Source organism: Xenia sp. Carnegie-2017, unplaced genomic scaffold (genome assembly GCF_021976095.1).
Source record: "Xenia sp. Carnegie-2017 unplaced genomic scaffold, XeniaSp_v1 HiC_scaffold_47, whole genome shotgun sequence".
Taxonomy (NCBI): domain Eukaryota; kingdom Metazoa; phylum Cnidaria; class Anthozoa; order Malacalcyonacea; family Xeniidae; genus Xenia; species Xenia sp. Carnegie-2017.
In genome coordinates this window covers 101947-121137 of record NW_025813512.1, presented here as the reverse complement: position 1 = coordinate 121137, position 19191 = coordinate 101947, and the positions used below count along the sequence as shown (strand labels likewise).

The following is a 19191-nucleotide window of genomic DNA, read 5'->3' as shown; positions in this document are numbered from 1 at the left end:
AGAAATTAGGAAAATCCTTAAAAAATCTATTTGACGTTTTGACAGCTAACTGTTTAAACGTTAACTTATTTCGGCGCTAAAGACGTCCTTAACAAGCTACAATTTAAACTTCGCTCACGAGAGAAATCATTAAATGACTTCATTTAAACTTCGCTCAGACCTGGGACTGAAGTGAGTTGACCACCTGCAGGCAAAATTTACCCACCTGTAGGCAAAATTTACCCACCTGTAGGCAAAAGCCAGTTGTCTGGAGCAGATATATCATCCTCAAGTTCTTCATATCCATGCCCCCCATCATGAAGTTGATAGACATGATACTTTAGCATAACTTTTTTCAAATCAATTATCTGTTAAAAGAATTATGAAGGTTTGACAGAAATATGTACTTCATGTAAATCTTCATTATCAAACTAAGTCAATCCTCTAAGAGTTCTTGCATTTTCTTTTCCGTGGGGTTCAACAAAAGGGATGTGTGAAATACCAGGGTGTGAACAACCTACTCTCACACATGCGAAAGTAAATATTGTCTGATCATATGGTCAATAACCTTGCCATATGTTGAAAAATTATCTGTGTCATACACAATAGTTATGCTCTTGACATGTTCCATTAAAAAGGATCAACAAATTCTACGAAACATGAGTCGCCATGAATTGTTTTCATGTTGATAAGAAAGTCTTTGACAAGCTTTATAATTCTATACTCTGGGATAGTGCTAAAATAAAGTGGTAAATACTATTAAGATGTTAATGCTTATTATCAAATTGAATAAATGGTTTTGTTCACGTTTTGACAGCACAGTGGTATTTGAAGAAGTGAGTCTGTTGAAGCACAACATATGACCAGTGACGTCAATCTAGTAACATATTAAAATTATTCAAGTTTCTTTACAAAACAAAAACATGATTTGTTCATTACCTAGTTTCACCTGTAGCATGGTTTCACTAACAGACTCACTCAACTAGATTATTACATGAAATGCAATTCAATATCCTTCTGCATACAGTCTTTTGTTCTTTTTATGAACTAACCTTTCTTTGCATTCATTTACTTCGACGTTTAAGAATGGCTGACTTGGTAAAGGCAGTGCTTCAGAAAGTTCTTGAACTTTATCCATTTTAACGATATTGCTTTAGTTAGAGATGTTATACAAAAGATTATTCACAATATTGGCTGTGTAGGAAAAAAAAGTTAAATATCTTTGATATGTAGAAATAAAAAATAAATATCGTTTCAATTTCCCGCTATGAAAGTCAAAGTCAGACTCAGGCATAACAATAACATATATATCTTTTATCTTGTTTCAGCTTTCAAAAAAACTTTATATGTTCTTTAAAATATTATTTGTCTTTCAGTCTTTTACAAAAGATATGTGGAGAGAAATATTCTTGCGGGGAACGAATGCTTGTGAGCAGGGGCGGATCTAGGATTTTCCAAACGTCAGTCCTAAACCGGCGAACGCCGGAGGCGTTTGCCCGTAAGGGGTCCGAGGGCATCCCCCCTGGAAAATGTTGAAGCCTAGGGTCCCAGAAATGCGATTTCCAGCGTTTTCGAATAGCTTTACAACAAATTTTCAAAGTGAATGAAATCGCAGTTTTTCATTTTTTTCTTACAAAATATTGAGGACAAACACACTAAGACCGTTTCGCCCAATGTCAGGGCTCTTCAGAATGTCTAGGAAACACATAGTGCAAAGCAACAATGTGATTCCGGACATGGACAGTCTTTGATTTAGCAGCAACGGCGCATTAAGCAGCCTGTTGTGCTGTCTTAAATTTTTGCAGCAACGGCGCATTAAGCAGCCAGTTGCACTGTCTTATTTCTGCAGCAACGGCGCATTAAGCAGCCAGTTGCACTGTCTTACATTTCTGCAGCAACGGCGCATTAGCAGCCAGTTGCACTGTCTTACATTTCTGCAGCAACGGCGCATTAAGCAGCCAGTTGCACTGTCTTCATTTTGCAGCAACGGCGCATTAAGCAGCCTGTTGTGCTGTCTTAAATTTTGCAGCAACGGCGCATTAAGCAGCCAGTTGCACTGTCTTATTTCTGCAGCAACGGCGCATTAAGCAGCCAGTTGCACTGTCTTACATTTTTGCAGCAACGGCGCATTAAGCAGCCTGTTGTGCTGTCTTAAATTTTTGCAGCAACGGCGCATTAAGCAGCCAGTTGCACTGTCTTTATTTTGCAGCAACGGCGCATTAAGCAGCCTGTTGCACTGTCTCACTGCAGCAACGGCGCATTAAGCAGCCAGTTGCACTGTCTTCATTTTGCAGCAACGGCGCATTAAGCAGCCTGTTGTGCTGTCTTACATTTTGCAGCAACGGCGCATTAAGCAGCCTGTTGTACTGTCTTATTTCTGCAGCAACGGCGCATTAAGCAGCCAGTTGCACTGTCTTACATTTTTGCAGCAACGGCGCATTAAGCAGCCTGTTGTGCTGTCTTAAATTTTTGCAGCAACGGCGCATTAAGCAGCCTGTTGCACTGTCTTACATTTCTGCAGCAACGGCGCATTAAGCAGCCAGTTGCACTGTCTTACATTTTGCAGCAACGGCGCATTAAGCAGCCGGTTGTGCTGTCTTAAATTTTTGCAGCATCGGCGCATTAAGCAGCCAGTTGCACTGTCTTACATTTCTGCAGCAACGGCGCATTAAGCAGCCAGTTGCACTGTCTTACATTTTTGCAGCAACGGCGCATTAAGCAGCCTGTTGTGCTGTCTTAAATTTTTGCAGCAACGGCGCATTTAGCAGCCAGTTGTGCTGTAAGACATTTCTGCAGCAACGGCGCATTAAGCAGCCAGTTGTGCTGTAAGACATTTCTGCAGCAACGGCGCATTAAGCAGCCTGTTGCAAAGTCAGTAATATTTCTACAGAAACGTAGCCATAACACATTAAGCAAATTTCAAACGTGTATTACCTTCAGCAAACTTATTGATCACTCTTTCTATGTCAGGAATAATTTCTGGGTGAATTCGCATTAAAGCCAGGCCATTTAAACGTTCCTCTACCATAGTGCTCCTTTGGTAGGTTTTTAGATTCATCAGTGCTGAAATTGATCTCTCACATTCACATGAGGTGATTGGTAGTGTACCTAAAATGCGAAGAATAACTTTAATATTTTCAAATCCCGGAAATGTTACATGCTTCAGTGTTTTGAAGATGTTTTCTGGCAAAGGCCCATTGTGCGTTTCCCAGTATAAACGCCATTGCCTTAATTCAGCATCTAAACCAAGGGGGTTGGGCAAGTCATCATGATAGAATTTTGCAACACTTTTAAACTGTTCTTTCCAATCAATTCCTTTGTCCGACAGAGTCATCATTTTGACGGGAACGATAGATAATCCTCGGTACACATTAACACTATCCAAGTTAAACCTAGTTCTCAAAGATGTTTGAAGATGGTCTAATAAAGGAATAGTGATGGTTAGTTTATAATGTTCTTTAAATGATTGACTGGGGGGATTAGATCGCATAGTTTGTCTTCCAGCAATTCGCTTTTTTGTTTCTTGAACGTTGACCTCTTCAGCAAGTTTAAAGCCTCTTCATACCAAGTGTTATGATAAAATTAATGCTTTTCCTCATGTTGGCTACATCATTCTTCAAAGTGGTTATCAAATGAAAACCATCCATAACATCAATAGTTTTTCCCTGCAACAATTGCGTGACTGGAAGAGTAGCATCAAGAATATTTCTTGTAATAACTAGCGCAACAATAAAATGAAATTGAGTAACTAATGAAAGTAACTGGGAAGCATCAGCAGCAAGGAAGGCTTCACCTCGCCGCTTACATTGTTTATCATGTCCTGAAGAGTGTCGATTAAAGGGATAAACAACTGTTGAAACGTGTCAAGACTGTCAACTCGCTCAACCCATCTGGTTTTACAAAGACTTACCAGTTTTGCCTTCTTGGTCTGAACATCTGACTTTTTAACGTGCTCAGCAAAGGGTACGTTGCGTGTCTGTGATATGTTGATAAAATTGGCAGCTTGAGAAACAACAGAAAACATGTTATTAATTTCAACGTTAGAAAGAGTGTCACAGACAGACAAATTTAGTCGATGACTGTAACAGTGAGTGTAAAGAGCTTTAGGATTAGTTCTTAAAATGTGGGCTGCTAAACCATTTATATGCCCAGAAACAGCCCTGCACCATCATAACCTTGTCCCTGCAATCCATAATGGGTAAGGCAAATTTCTCTAGAGTTTCTAAAATAAGCTTTGAAAGTTGTTCACCACTCAACCCCCATTTGCAATGCAGGAAGCACATGAACTCTTCTTTAACATTCATTGAAGAGCCAACAAACCGCAGAACAAGGGACAATTGTTCTTTGTGAGAAGAATCAGCAGCTTCATCTGCAATGATAGAATAATATCTATTTTTTTTTATCTCGTTTATAATATCTTCTGATATTACCTGACCAATACAATTGATGATTTTGTTTTGGCTGGTCTTGGAAATATAACTTTTATTCTTGCCACATTTGAGCAAATGATTTTCCAAAGTTTGATCACCAGCTCTAACTCTAAAATTTAAAGATTCAACAAAATTACCAACATTGCCATTGACTGAATAGCAACCGACCTCTGGGTGAAATTGAGCATCGTCACGATGACCTCGTAATCAATGCCAAGCCTTCCACAAAGAACTGTATCAACAATTTGTTTAAGAATTTTCCTATTTTGCTCAATTTCAAGTTTTATGTTAGTATCTAAGATATTTTCAATGGGTTGAGCTACACCTGACATTTGAGAGCATATATTATTCAAAATTGGAGAAGTAGATGCATGTAGTCCCATTTTTCCCCTTACAATTTCCAGCATGTAAGCCTAAATGTACCTACAGCATCATTCCAATGACGAAAAGGTGAACGAAATAGATTGTTTATTCTCGAGCATTTACTGGGAATTGATGTCCAAAAGAACACATGATAAGCAATAAGCACCATCTTCTTTTGGTGAATAACACAGCCAGGTAAAATCTTTGAGCCATTCATATTTAAAGACCTTTTATTGTTCTCACTCAAAGGAGGAAAAGTGTAATTTTCATCAGGTTTAAAACATTTTTAATAAGCAAACAAATATCAGACATTTTCAAACCTTTAGCTCTTTTGTAGTAGGTAGCTACATCAAAATTGTGAATAAAGTTAGGCTTTACCTGTAAATCTTCAATGGTTTGTTCAGTAACCTAGTACAAGAAACCTCACTTGTAATAATTTCTGGTTTTCCATTTTGAAAAAACTTACTGATATTCCCAGACTTTTTTCAGCTTTTGCTTTTTGAAGGCACTGGGCATGTTGGACCAGAAATTGTCTTTTAGTTTGCTAGGAAAAAACTAGAGGAACAAAATGATTAGGTTGGAAACATTGATCTGGTTTAACTATCCCTTTATAACAAAACAAAAGATGAATTGCATCGGCTGATTCTTTAACTATTCTTCTTGGACAAACAACACAAAACAACAAACAACATTTATATACCGGCCAGTATTAATCGCTAATTGACCAGTCCATGAATTTTCCACGCCAAACGTCTCTATCTCGCCATATCTCTCGTTATACCCATCGCCTTCATATCACTGTTCACAGCATCCATCCATCTCTTTCGGTCTACCTCGTTTGCGGACTCATAACATTCATATGCAACTACAATTTCAGTACTTTCTTCCCTCCTTTCCACATGCCCAAATCAAACGCTGGCGCCTTACCCAATTCTCGATACACTAACACCAACTCTTTTCTCTAATCTCTTCACTTCAATCCTATCCATCAACGTTACACCACACATCATCTAAGCATTCTCCTTTCCGTCGACGCCAATCTTCTGAAACTCTGTTTCGGCGCCCAACATCTGCTCCAAATCCCAATACTTCTAACATGCCTTATACAATTCTCAATTTTCCACCATTCCAACTGATCCACCTCCAAACTGGTCACCCATTCCCTTCCAAACTTGTCCACTCAATTCTGTCATTTAATGTTTCCCATTCCACCTTACCATTATCTATCCTTCACCACCTGCCTCGAGCATCTCCTGCCCTTCGTCTTTGCCTCATTCACTTTCAGTCCGCTGAGCTATGCCGTTTCCATTCTCGGTACCATTCCATGACTTTCTGCTGTCCGCCAAAGACAATATGTCATCTTGCATATAAACACCAGCATCCTTCTTTTCTTCTCACTTCCTCTGTCAGTACATCCATCACACAAGCAAACAGAAACGGCGACAAGACTGAACCTGATGAACACCAACTTTTACCTCAAAACACCAGATCTAACACCTTCCTCCGTAACCACCGCCTCTACACCTTCATAAGTCTCCATAACTGCCCGAACCATATTCTCTGTCACACCTTTCTTGCAGCGCGTACTCGATCACCTTTCTCAGGTCTATCAAACGCCTTCTCCAAATCTACAAACACCATATAAATTCTCTGTCCTTCTCCAAAATTTCTCCTGCAGCTGCCTCAACACAAAACACGCATCCGTCGTTCCTCTCCCCGGTATGAATCCATGCTCTTCCCCATCCGAACAACTTCCCTCAACTTCTTTCAAACACTCTCTCTACTATCTTCAGCATGCTCCATCAGCTTAATAGTCCTGTAATTCCCACATACCGTCGCTGCTCCTTTTCCTTTGTACAGCGGGACCACTAGACTCTTTCTCCATGTACTCGGCATCTTTGAGCCCCTCAAAACCTCGTTCGCTACATTACACAACTCTCTCACACACAAACAAGAGAGTTGAATATTGATTTGGGCCTTCTCTCTCCACAATCTGGGTAGTAAGTAAAAATTTTTGTCTCCAACACAGAAGAAAGAGCTAAAATGCATAGAAACGATGACCACTTTTGGTCATGGCAATTCAAAAAGGCCTCCTTTTTGACAAGATCAACACCTACAAAACCCGAATCTAGACAGTCTTGAGATACTGTCAAAGGTAAAATATTCTTTGAAGTGTTGTTGAATTCTTTATGCTGTTCAACAATTGAGGAAAATAAAGGATGTTGGCAGTAAAAAGTAGCATTCAAAAACAGCTCAAGTGATGTTAACTGCCTCAAAATATGCAATAAACTGTTATCACCTGCCAAAAGCAATGACACTGAACTGTAAAGACAGTTGCCAGATACTTCTGATCTAAATTGAACAAAAAAGTCGTTTTCCTATAAGTCCTCCAACAAAAATTTAACTAACTGGCCTGGAAATATCTAGCATCGCAACGTAGTTACATGTAGAAGATAATTCAAAGTTCAAATATAAATTCACTATTTGCTGAATTTATGCCAATATTTATAATAAAATTAAAAGCCCAAGCCGTAGATCTTTAGTATACACTGCACAAAATGAAATCTGCTTCATTAAAATTTATACAACAGTCAATAGACATAAACCACATCTCATAGTCGCATAAATTGATATTAATGGTTTGGATACCTTAAAGCCATGCATACATTTCTTTGTCCTCGTGTTGCTTACGCACGATTTTGGGCATGTAAATTTCTGCTGAGAACTCTCTGCTCAATGATGTTTCGTCTTTCAAAAGCAATGATAAGAATTCCAGTCTCGACATTTTAGTCGCCCCACAATATTCCTCATTCAAACGCAATTTCAATTCATTCAGAGATTTATCATTCTCTTGCGAAATTGCAGTCTGAACAGCAGCATACATATCAATATTTAACATTGTAGTTTGTAAACGATTTTCCAAATAAATGCAATGAAACAGATTTTACAAACCACGCTATAGTGAATCACAACGTGATGCTCTATCTCGCATTCCAGACACCACGCTTGACTATGTTAGCTCAGAAGGCTATCAGTCGAAATCGGTTAGCACTATTTTCCACCCAGCAAACCGCCCTTTACTTTACACAATCGGAAATAAATTAAAGATGGCGGCTAATGGGAAAGAACCAAAAGCTAAAGGAAACCATGCATGCACTGGTGCTAGGTCGTTTTGAGATGGCGAGTAATTTTATATTTTATAATACAGTTTTAATATGAAAATATGAAAATATTTACAGATAAATGTTGCAGTATAAATTTTCATGCAACCACCTTAAGTTATAAACTTATAACCCAGGCTGGAAAACATGTCGTTTTCGACGATTGTGTAAAATATTATATAAATATTATATTGTGTAAAATATTAGATTGTGTAAAATATTATATTGTGTAAAATATTATATTTCAAAGTAAAGGGCGGTTTGCTGGGTGGAAAATAGTGCTAACCGTCGAAATCGGTCAAACCAATCACAATAAAACAAAAATTCAAATGAGCCAATTGTAAGATAGCAATTGGACTCCTATAGGTCCGGCCACCTATTATCGGTCGAGATTATTCCAGACTGTCCACTGATCTGGACATTGACCAATAAAATAGTGTTTCTGGCGTTCATACACTCCTTTATATGTCGAACCAGTCAAGCCACCCCGCTTATCAGTCGGTTATTCCAGGTCAATTAAAATTCAACTGATCTGGTTACCAACGAGATATTCATTGGATTAGTCATTAGTTTTCAATAATAAATAAAGCTGGATTTTCATCACGAAGTAAATGCGATATTAAAGTAAGAATAATTAATGATTTTTTAATTAATACGAATAGGTAATTTTTGAATTTCAAACATCAGTCGCGCGACGGATTTGACATACTCTAGATCCGCCCCTGCTTGTGAGGTATAAAAATTAAAAAATTGTTGTTTTCTTGGAAGACGATATATAACTTTTACATGAAGTAGTTATCATGATAACGATGGTCAAATGTGGTCTTCTTTCTAAGGAAATTTCTCAGAAAATGGCCTATTTGAAGGAAATTTCTGGAAATTTCTCAAAAAATTAATTGTTTGGACAAATTCTTGGGCAATTCTTAAATTTTACAAATTTATATACACGCTTTTTAATCGTGCTTGTTTTACAATATTTACAGTTGAGTCATTTTGGAAAACTGTATAAAACAAGATGAAGCATATGAAGTAAGAACAGAAGACTTTGTTACAACGATTCCGTCATTGTAGCAAACATATCCTAGAGCTTAATCTGAGGGTGATGGCTCACCTGTATCACCATAGGATGCTTCTTGACATACGGTACACTGATAATACGTCAATCATCCCCAAAATAACTGAATAAAACCAACGTAATCCCTTCTCGTATAGAACGTCCTGTTCAAATCCAGCCAATCCAACTGTCGGAACAAAGCAATAATTTTTTTCATGAACTGTTTGAATAGAATATATCTATTTTTAATGTTGTGTCACGTGTCAATAAAGTGTTAAAGAAAACAATAAGCAAAAGTTGGAACATTAACATCTACGTAATCACAAGCATAAGCAACGAGCGTGCTTATGACTCTCGAGGGTTTACAGAAAAAAACATCAAAAATCATATTCTTCTTTTCAATATTTTATACTTCTTTCAGCTTAGGAAACAACATAAAAAATAACACCACGCTTTTTATGGGCAAATTTATTCCTAAAGCTCCTCCCACCCACTCAAAAGAGCGAAGTTACACCATTACACAGGCTTACGGAAATGTGTTAGGCATTAGCTGAAAGAAGAACACAAAAAGAACAAGAGAAAAACGAAAGAAGATTTCCATGTCTTTCTGTGTAAACTCTGAAGAGAAAAAGAAATAAAGTTTTATCGTTTATGCTTATTCTATTCGTGTGTACCATGCATTCAATTTTGTTTTCTCGCGAGACCTAAAAGACCAGGAAAACGGAAATTCTTTTGAATATTGTTTTGTTTATGCTCATGTTGATTCTAATCCTTCATTTATTCTGTCTTGTTTGACAATTAATAATCACTTTTGCTTGTGCTGTAAGACTAGTATGACCAAAGACAGCACCAAAAGCACCTTCTCGTTGTGTAACTTTGCCATTGGAAGTTGAAAAGAAGAAAATCATTTTTCTATGACAGCCACAGGCTAAGAAACTCAATTTTAAAACAAATAATTTAAAAGTGTACACGGTTAAGAATCACTGACGATAATAAGAAAAGATGGCAATGAAGTGAACGCAAGAGCCAGGGTGTCACAATAATTTATGATGCTGAACATACTAAATTATTTGATCAGAGAGCCATGTTAAAGTACTAAGAAGTAACCAAAGTGATTAATGATTTATTAACGAACATAATAAGTTCATGGTGCGATGATTTCCGATACTGAAAAATCAATTTCATTTCTCTCGTATTCTATATTTCTAGACAACAAAGTTGACTTCAAGATGTTGCTAACGGAAGAAACAGATCATCCTTCGACCCAAAACATCCTTCTTCATTGTCCATATCAATAATTCGACCGACCAACAGAGAGCTAGCTTATGTTTGCTTATTGCCTAGTTCTGACACGTGCTTGATTTGGTAATAACTGGGGGATTTGGTAGTAAAGAGATGTGTTGTACTTGTGCAACAACTGACTGGCGCTTCTATATACCATGGAGTAATTTTGTAGATGTTAGCACAAATCAGTTAACATGCTTTAGAGCATGTTAATATAAGAGTGCTTCTTGCGCTCATATCTTGTGTAAAATTAAAACAAAATCTAATTTACATTAAATCAATCATCATGGTTGAAAGAAATTGCAATACGCTGGCAGAGTATTGCAAAATCTTTAAACTCAACATCTATGCGAAATGATTATCACGAGCCAGTCAGACTAGCCGTCTACTTTGAATATTTAATGGTTTATTTGTGCCTATGATTGCACTGTTATAATATTGAGGGATGTTATAACAGTGTCTATAAAGCAATAAAAAAATTTAACTTCCGGTGATGTTCTAATGTTTGGTAAATGATTTAGCCAAAATAGCTATTTTGTATGATTGTATAGAACTATTGCAATCATAAAGATAATTCCTCGGGAGAGGAAACTGTTTCCAAATTTTCGAATCCAACTTGAGGGCTCGTCATGAATGCTCGTCTGTCCATTATGTTCAATGGAGATGATTGACTTCGTTTGAAAAATCTGACAGTAACTTTTTGTGCCATTAAAGTAAACCTTTCCTGTAAATGTTTGCAGTTTACAGCTGTTTTCTGCAAATCATCGTAAAGTACCAGTTTTGATAGAAATTTCGACAGATCGTCTGCAAACACTGGTTTTTTGAAAATTTATATGCTCCTACAGTTCGTCATGATTGTATTTTAACATTATTCTTACAGTTATTCATGGCACTGAACGATGAAGATTGAGACTGCGGTATGTGTTTGTTTGTCAGTTGTTTGCTTGTTTGCTTCATCATACTGCAACTTTTTCCTCAGTATTTTCAGATGCAGAGGTCGATAAGATCAAGAATAGCAGAACAGAGATGTAAGCATGTATTTGTTTGTATCGTTCATCAAATCTTCTTTGCTTCAATTTCTTTCAGAACCACATTGCCGTAACCTGTCATTGTCAAGCAACGCTTCTTGCAGTAAGTTAAACCAATATTTATTACTTATTTTTGGAGAAGATATTAAAATTTAAAGAAGGCATGTTTCGAGAAGACAAAATTTTCGACTTCCATTCTTCGGTGTTTGCAGATGATCATAAACATGCACAAAAACACGAAAACATGCACATAAAAGATTTTTTACAATATTCTAACTAAACTAGAGAGTTCACTCGCTCTCTAATTTAGTGAAGAATTTCAAAAAGAAATTCAAGTATTCCAAAAGAGTTTTCTGCCACCTATTTTGAAATAACTTGCACATAATTTCAAGCAGCGTACACTTGATATTCTCATAGAAATTTTTTGTAATTAAAATAAGATCATACGTATGTAATATAAAATTTGACTAAATCAAAACAATTTTTCAAATGATAGCCAAGTATTCGAAACTTCGATGTAAACTAATAGAATTTGTATGAATACAACTAATAAGAACTTACTGTTTGTTCATTCTTGGAGGAAGATTGGGTGGTTGGAAATGGCATTAATTTTTTGGGAAACGGATGTTTTATATGGACCGTTTACATTCTATATAATAAGTCGTTCATGTTTTGATTGACGTTGTCAGTCAGTGAATTGTAAGTCAAGATGTATCAACTATGAAATACAACCGGAAATCCTTATATATATGTGTTTGTTTCTATGTATTGTGTTCAAGAGTAAAACAATCTTCCTAACAAGATCTTTCAGATCAATGCAAAAATATCAATAAAAAAATTTATCATTAAATATCAACGAACACCGAACTTTTCCAAGATATGCAAAAATTTGTCTGTAATTATTCTTAACGTAAAACAAAATAGTATGTTATTTTCCGGAATTTGGATGGAATCTGTGAACTACTGAAGTGATCTGTGAACATCTCACGATTAATCATATGGACTTAAATGCGCGTATGAACTATAACACGGGTTGATTTTTCTATAGAATGATTTGATGGTCATGATTCTGATGTATTTTTCACTGACGGGGGGAGGGCGTTTGCACTGGGTGTGGGGCTCATAGGAGGAGAAGGAAAATAGTTTAGATGGTAAAGTATTTCCTATACAGTAATTGATAGCTAAATTCTTCGCAGAATTGGACGATGTATGGAAAATTTTATAGGCAATATGAATCCATGTCTATTATTTAATTATTAATATTATAAATTCTGCCTGATCGGAAGACAAATAATAGTTTATGGTAATAAGCTCTTGGAAAGGACACAGCCACCACCCTCCAGGAGCGTGAAATTTATGAATAAAATACTTACAGGAAGTACCGACCGGCATGATTGTGATGTTTGCAAATGAATGCTCAAATAAATTTATGACAATTAAAATTAAAAATTTCTGTAATGTTGGCTTGTTTAAGTTGTTTTGAATTAACCTGCTGACAGAAATGTCCTCGGGATATCCGAAATGAAAACACGCTAACAGTTTCTTCTCGTCTGCGACGCTAGCGAAAACTGTACAGTTTAAATGAATTCGAAATCTCAAACAGATAGTGAGAGTAAGACTCCGGAGATTAAAATGTTGCCGTTTATGCCATCAACAAAAGTGTCTAGCTTGTCCATCGACGATGTAGAAAGGGACTTTGTAACTCATGTATCTACTGGTTTGGACAAATCTGAAGCCGAAAGACGTGCAAGAATATATGGGTTGAACGAATTTGATGCGGGAGCTGAAGTTCCAATATGGCGAAAATATTTTGATCAGGTTGGTTGGCTATTTTTAAACTGTTAAGATTTTTCTAGTAGGAATCGAGTGGCTGCATCAGATCAATGATAAAGGCATTAGACTGGAGTGTATAAGTACTCATGTGTCAACAACAGATCACTTATGATGAGGGCACTAGACTGGAGTATATAAGAATTTAAGTTTCAACATCAGATTAATTATGGTAAAGACACTAGACTGGGGTATAAAAGGACTCAAGTTTCACCATCAAATCACTTCTAATGACACCAGACTGGAGTATAAAAGGACTCGAGAATCAACGTCAGATCACTCCTGATGTACTCACTGTAGCGAAGTATATAAATTAAAGAAATTTGTATAAATTTTTAGTTCAAAGAGCTTATGATATTGCTGCTGCTTGCATCTGGAATTGTAAGCATTATAATTGGACAATATATGTCTACCATGTGCATGGACTCTTAACTTAAGAATGTCAATGTTTTGTTGTTATCAGCAGTTTATATATGTTGGATGCCTTTTCTTTGTCAAATATTCTCTGTATTTTTAGCTTTAGGAATGGTTCATTGGTAAACTTTCTTGCTAAAGAATTAGTTTGTGGGGATATTGTTGTCATAGCTACTGGTGATCGTGTACCAGCTGATATACGATTGGTTGAGGTGAGCTGTTTCTCCCTAGACTGCTTCTGAACATACATACTCATTTTGAAAACTTTACTGATTTTCCTCACTCATTCACCATATGAAGACCAGCTGTCTTCCTCACCTTGATATTTTTGTTGTGTTTAGGCCGTAGACCTTGAAATTGATGAATCAAGCTTCACTGAGGAAACTGAACCCCAGAGGAAATATACGTCATCAATACCAGAAGCCTTAGCGAACAGTAGCCTTACGGAGCAAAAAAAATGTTGCGTTTATGGGCACGTTGGTTCGCTGTGGAAATGGAAAGGTGAGTTTTTTGTAGTTGTACCAGGAAGGAAGGGCTTTAGAGGGTGTGAATTTCATTATGTCTGTGATGGACTCTTGTGTAGCCGGAGGGGGAACTGTGCTTTTCTAAATGAAATAAAATGGTGAATGGAGGGATGGTATTCAACTTTATGAACTTTTCTGAAGTGATGTTATTGTTATGTTGGTAAAAACAGAAGTCAAGACCTTTGGGCCTTACCATTAAGACCGTCATACAATTTAAACTGTACTCTTTAAATGTATTTAGTGCTAACAACGGCATTAGACAAGGTGAAAATTTTCAAACTCTTTCTAGGTACTGAGAGCTCCACATATTCACTTGTCGCAAATTTTGTTTCATGTCATGTTTTTAGTGTTTATCATTGTAGCGTTCATATTGAATGTAAATTTTGCGAACGTCTTTTAGACTTTATTTTCATCTCTAAAAGTATTTATCTTCACGTTTCAGCCGCCATAAACTCCTCTTCAGAAAACAATGGATTCCTTGGGAAAGCAGTTGTCGTTTTATTCTTTATGTATTATTGGTAAGCGTACCACAGAGAACTTATTATATTTGAAATTATTGTATGATTATTTTGCTTGATATTTGGTACAGGATTTAGCATTGATAATCCTTCTTGGCTGGCTAGAAAATCGAAAGTCTCCTTAAAGCTGAAAACGATCTCTCACACTCACAAGAGGTTATGGGAATGATTCCTAAAATTCTCAACAAAACTTTAATATTCTCAAACCCCGGAAAGTTAATGGCTTTTAGGGTTGAACTAATATTATCAGGAAGACTACCTTAGATTTCCAATATGTTTCCCACAATTCAAGCTCACCATCCAAAGCAATAGAATTTGGAAGATTATCATTAAACATGGTAGCAAATAAAGTGAACTTATCCTGCCAGCGTGCGGATCCAGACTTGGAATGAGAGAGAAAAGAAATTAATTATGATGGAATTAGATATAAACCATAGTTAACATTAGTAGAAAATTCTTCAAATCTTCTGGCTAACTCCAAATTTATATGATCGACTACAGGAATCGTGATAGATCTCTTATAGTAATCTGAAGTGCAGTCAGCAGGGATGTCGCTGCGATTTATCTGACGATGACAAGTACGAGGTTTACCTTCTTCAACATTGACCTTCGCTGCTAAGTCTAAAGCAATTTTATACCATCTAGTATGATAGTTATCGATGTCATTACGTATTGCACGACCTAAGTTGTTTAAAGAATTATCAAATGCAAACCATCTGCAATATCGTTACTAGAAGATTGGACTAATTGGGTAGGTAACAGGAAGAGTAAGGTCGAAGAAGCATCTTGTTATCACGAGGCAAACAATGAACTCAAAACTAGCTAGAAAGTGAAAGAGGGCCTGGTTTGCTGGATGTCTCTACATTTCTGTTGCGTTCAAGATTGTAGTACATCTCCTAAGTGTGAAAACGATTGGCAAAAATAGCTCCTCAAACGTGTCAAGACTTTGAATGCGTTCCACCCACCTAGTTTTGCAAGCACTTTTCAACCTTTTTTTTAAAGAGTGTGGGCAATATTTGAAGATATCTAATTCTAGTAGAAGCAGCCTTGTATCAGAAGAATTGAAAAAAATTACGACTTCTTTTACTCTTTCCAAGAGATTTCTAACAGACTGAACAGAGCAAGATGAAGAAATGCTTAAATTAATGTTTATGTCCAAGAAAAGATCCTCGTTAAAGCATTTTAAAATAACAGAGGCAAGATTCTTTCCAGCTAAACCTTCCCTGCAATGAATAAAACGAAATAATTCTCCGATATTGAGCTCAGAATCAATAAAACGAAGCACAAGTGACATTTGTTCTTTATGAGAAATCTCGCAGGTCTCATCAGCAATGATCGCATAATACTTGCTTTTCTTAACATCAGAGAAAACTTGTTCAGTTTGTCCACAGCATCTGATTCTGAACTCATTTTGAGTGGTTTTGAAAACATAGGAAGCATTCTTAGGGTGGTCTTTTAAGTGAACCTCTAGAGTAACATCGCCACCTCAAACACGGTAGTTAAGCAACCTCACAAAATTTCCTACATCTGGACACGAGTATTTACCTATTTCAGGGTGACATTTGGAATCATCCCGATGACCGCGTAGAGGCAGATTTAATTGATCCGAAAGAATGACCGTGTCAACTACAGGAACCAGTTTACGACGATTAACTAAAATCATATTTTTTAAATTAGAATCTAACACCATATCAATTGGTTTCACCTGAAGTTTAAAATTCATTGGTTTCATCCGAGCCATAATGCAGCCCTGATACTGCTTTTCATGGCGTTTGAAAGCTGCCTTAGCATCAGGCCAATATCTAAGTGGTTCAATAATAAGCTTTTTGATCTTACCAAGCTTATTAGGAAATCTGTGTCCAAACAAAACACAAGGAAGACAAAATGCACCATCTAATTTGGGTGAGTAACACAACCAGGAATAATCTTGCAACCAGTCAAACTGAAACCATCTACCATTAGCAGATGGAATTCATAATGAATATCTGGAATAAAAACATTTTTAATAAGCTTCTCAATTTCAGAACTGTTCATGCCTTTTACTCTTTCCCTAAAAGAAGCAACATCAAATTCATGATCACAGGTGGAATTAGATGCCAGAGGGGCACGGCTAGAAAAAGAAGAGTAAAATTTATCAATAGCATCACTTTTTGATGATGACAGGGATGATGTTGGTGTTTTAATGGACCCATCAAATTTGGTTGCACTTAAAGAGCCTTGAGGATAAAGACTTTTAGAACAAGAAGTTAAAAATGACAGTTTAAACAGAGTTGTACTTTTGTTTGGTTTAGAAGAAGGAAAAGTGCATTTTCTCTTAAGCCCTTTTGATAAGATAATAATGGAACATAATTATTGTGCTGAAATGATGAAAAGGAATCAAGTAAACCTTCATAACAAAATAAAATTCTTATATGAGCAAAATTTGTGAGTTCTGATTTCAGAGATCAGGGATCAATCCTTTGATTAAACAAAAGCTGGCATTTTTCTGAGCAGGAATCAAAATCAGGATAGTAAGAGTATATAGTTCTGGATGTTACAGAAGCTAAAGCCAATAAACAAATGAAACTGCGCCACCTATTATCTGCACAGTTTAGCAAAGCCTCCTTCCACAGCAAATTAGAAGATGCTATATTACCTGCTGCATCCATTGCCTCAAATGATACACACATAGCTAGCATACCTGACAAAGATCTGAATATATTCTTATGGCTGTGAAAAAGTGAAATGAGACATGGATGTCTACAGTAATAATCAGCATCTAAAAACAGCTCGATGGAGGTCATTAGTCTGAGAGTGGTAATGAGAGAGTTATCCCCAACAAGCACCATAGAAATAGAACTATACAAACAATTTCCACTTACATTAGATCTAAATGGTAACAACAAGAAATAAAACATATTTTATCAAGCTCAAGAGGTTGGTGTGGTCATAAATTGTTTAAAGGCACTAAAAATAATTTCTAAATTTCATGAGGATAGCTTTTAAACTATAAAATTAGCAATTGTATCCATAATGAAAATTCATGAGTGTGAACTGTGAACATAATAAACTAACAAAGCCCACATATTTTGCAGTATATTACATTTTCTGGCAAAAAAAGCAAGGTTGACTGCTTTGCACAACTTTAATAGTAATAGCAAATTAGCAATGAACTGAATGAAGCAAGAATTATTAAATTCATTCATGGTGCACTTTCTGTCAAAATGTGTAAACAAAGTTTACTGCTTTAATAACGTCGATAAAGACATCATCAACACACAATCCATACATACAACAACATGTTTACAAACCTTCTTGCAATTAAATCCGGATTGTTGTCCTTGGCAGTAACAGGGATGAAATTTTCCACGTTGATGTTACGATAGATATCCACCCCGATACGTTGTGCTAAGTTCTCCTCCAGGGGCGGATCCAGACTACGTCAAATACGTCGCATGACGTGGTTGAAAAATTCATGTAACAGTAAATTTACTTTCCTTTTTCAAAGATCCATCACGATCTGCAACTTCTAAATTTAATATTCTTTATCAATGACCCGTAATAAATCGCAATTTGTTAGACAAATCAAACAAGTTCGAAGTGTGTTATAATAATCGCACAAATTGCTTGTCTCCGCCATATTCATATTTCTATAAGTAAATTACATGAAGTATTTGATTAAGCTGAAAGCCGAAGCTTTATTATTTATATATATAATGAATGATGAATCTTTATTAAACTACGTCGTTGCCACAGATCTAATAGTACCATTGAGTTCTATAAGACCTGGAGGGGAAACGTCAACAAAATTACTATAAATTATTAGCGCGCGGCCGCGTGGTCAAAACATGGCGGTTTTGGTTGTCAAAGTCAGTGGAAAGACGCGGGCTCATAAAATAAAATTTTTTTCGCCCACCCGGATTTGACAACCACTATTGGGATTATATAAAATATATCAATGCCAAGCAGAAAAACTTTTAGAAATTTTATCTTTAAAACATACTAAAACTTGTTTGGTATACGGATGCTGAAGTAATGCCAGAAAGGAAACATTTCATGACACCGGTAAGCAACGTAATATTGTTTACCATTTAAAGTGTTCAGTGTTTTGTTTTAAGTCAATACTCGAAGTGTGATGGTATATATTTTGTGAATGTTTTTACTCCTAAGTTATAATTTAAGTTATGTTTATGCAGTCTTATTTGTTCTTTGCTTGCTAGACGAGGCAAAGCAACCAGTTCTTATCGAGATATGCATATCTTAAAACTCCTTGTTTCAACTGAGTTGAAATGGAGGATTTTTTCATGATATTTTCTGAAAATATGAAGCAAATATTAAGGACAGAGCTGTTTGACACATTATGGACAATCATGATGATGGTGTGTAAGGGTTTGCTTTATGCTAAAAGTTCTATAAATGCCATCTGGTGTTTCTGTAAATGAATTGTTTGTTATACAGTGTAGTAAACAGGTTAGTACATCAAAATCAAGATAAAAACTACTTTGTTCAATAATGTGCCAAATTTTGCTACCTTGAAATATTTGCTCAAGAAAAGCTTATGATGACATGCATGAAACATTAAATATAGTATTGCATCATCTGACAAAATCCATACGTTTTTCAATTC

The 19191-nt window shown here is 36.2% G+C and overlaps 1 protein-coding gene, 4 long non-coding RNA genes and 1 pseudogene across 5 annotated transcripts; 3 read left to right on the top strand and 3 right to left on the bottom strand.

Moving 5' to 3' along the window:
* Positions 1-19191, bottom strand: part of LOC124456401 — a 53753-nt pseudogene that overhangs the window by 6591 nt on the left and 27971 nt on the right.
* LOC124456405 lies at positions 6623-7814 on the bottom strand. The gene is made up of 2 exons (XR_006952255.1): positions 7422-7814; positions 6623-7124 (listed from the first exon to the last, which is right to left on the bottom strand). It is a non-coding gene; the product is annotated as an uncharacterized LOC124456405 (long non-coding RNA).
* LOC124456410 lies at positions 8871-18363 on the bottom strand. The gene is made up of 2 exons (XR_006952260.1): positions 17876-18363; positions 8871-9174 (listed from the first exon to the last, which is right to left on the bottom strand). It is a non-coding gene; the product is annotated as an uncharacterized LOC124456410 (long non-coding RNA).
* Positions 12694-14368, top strand: LOC124456399 (calcium-transporting ATPase type 2C member 1-like). The gene is made up of 3 exons (XM_047006859.1): positions 12694-13117; positions 13647-13755; positions 13885-14368. Exons 1-3 carry the CDS (start codon positions 13074-13076, stop codon positions 14167-14169), a joined length of 438 nt encoding a protein of 145 aa, XP_046862815.1. The 5' UTR covers positions 12694-13073; the 3' UTR covers positions 14170-14368.
* Positions 14509-15048, top strand: LOC124456408. The gene is made up of 2 exons (XR_006952258.1): positions 14509-14585; positions 14657-15048. It is a non-coding gene; the product is annotated as an uncharacterized LOC124456408 (long non-coding RNA).
* On the top strand, positions 16412-17006 carry LOC124456413. Its single transcript, XR_006952263.1, has 2 exons — positions 16412-16487; positions 16610-17006. It is a non-coding gene; the product is annotated as an uncharacterized LOC124456413 (long non-coding RNA).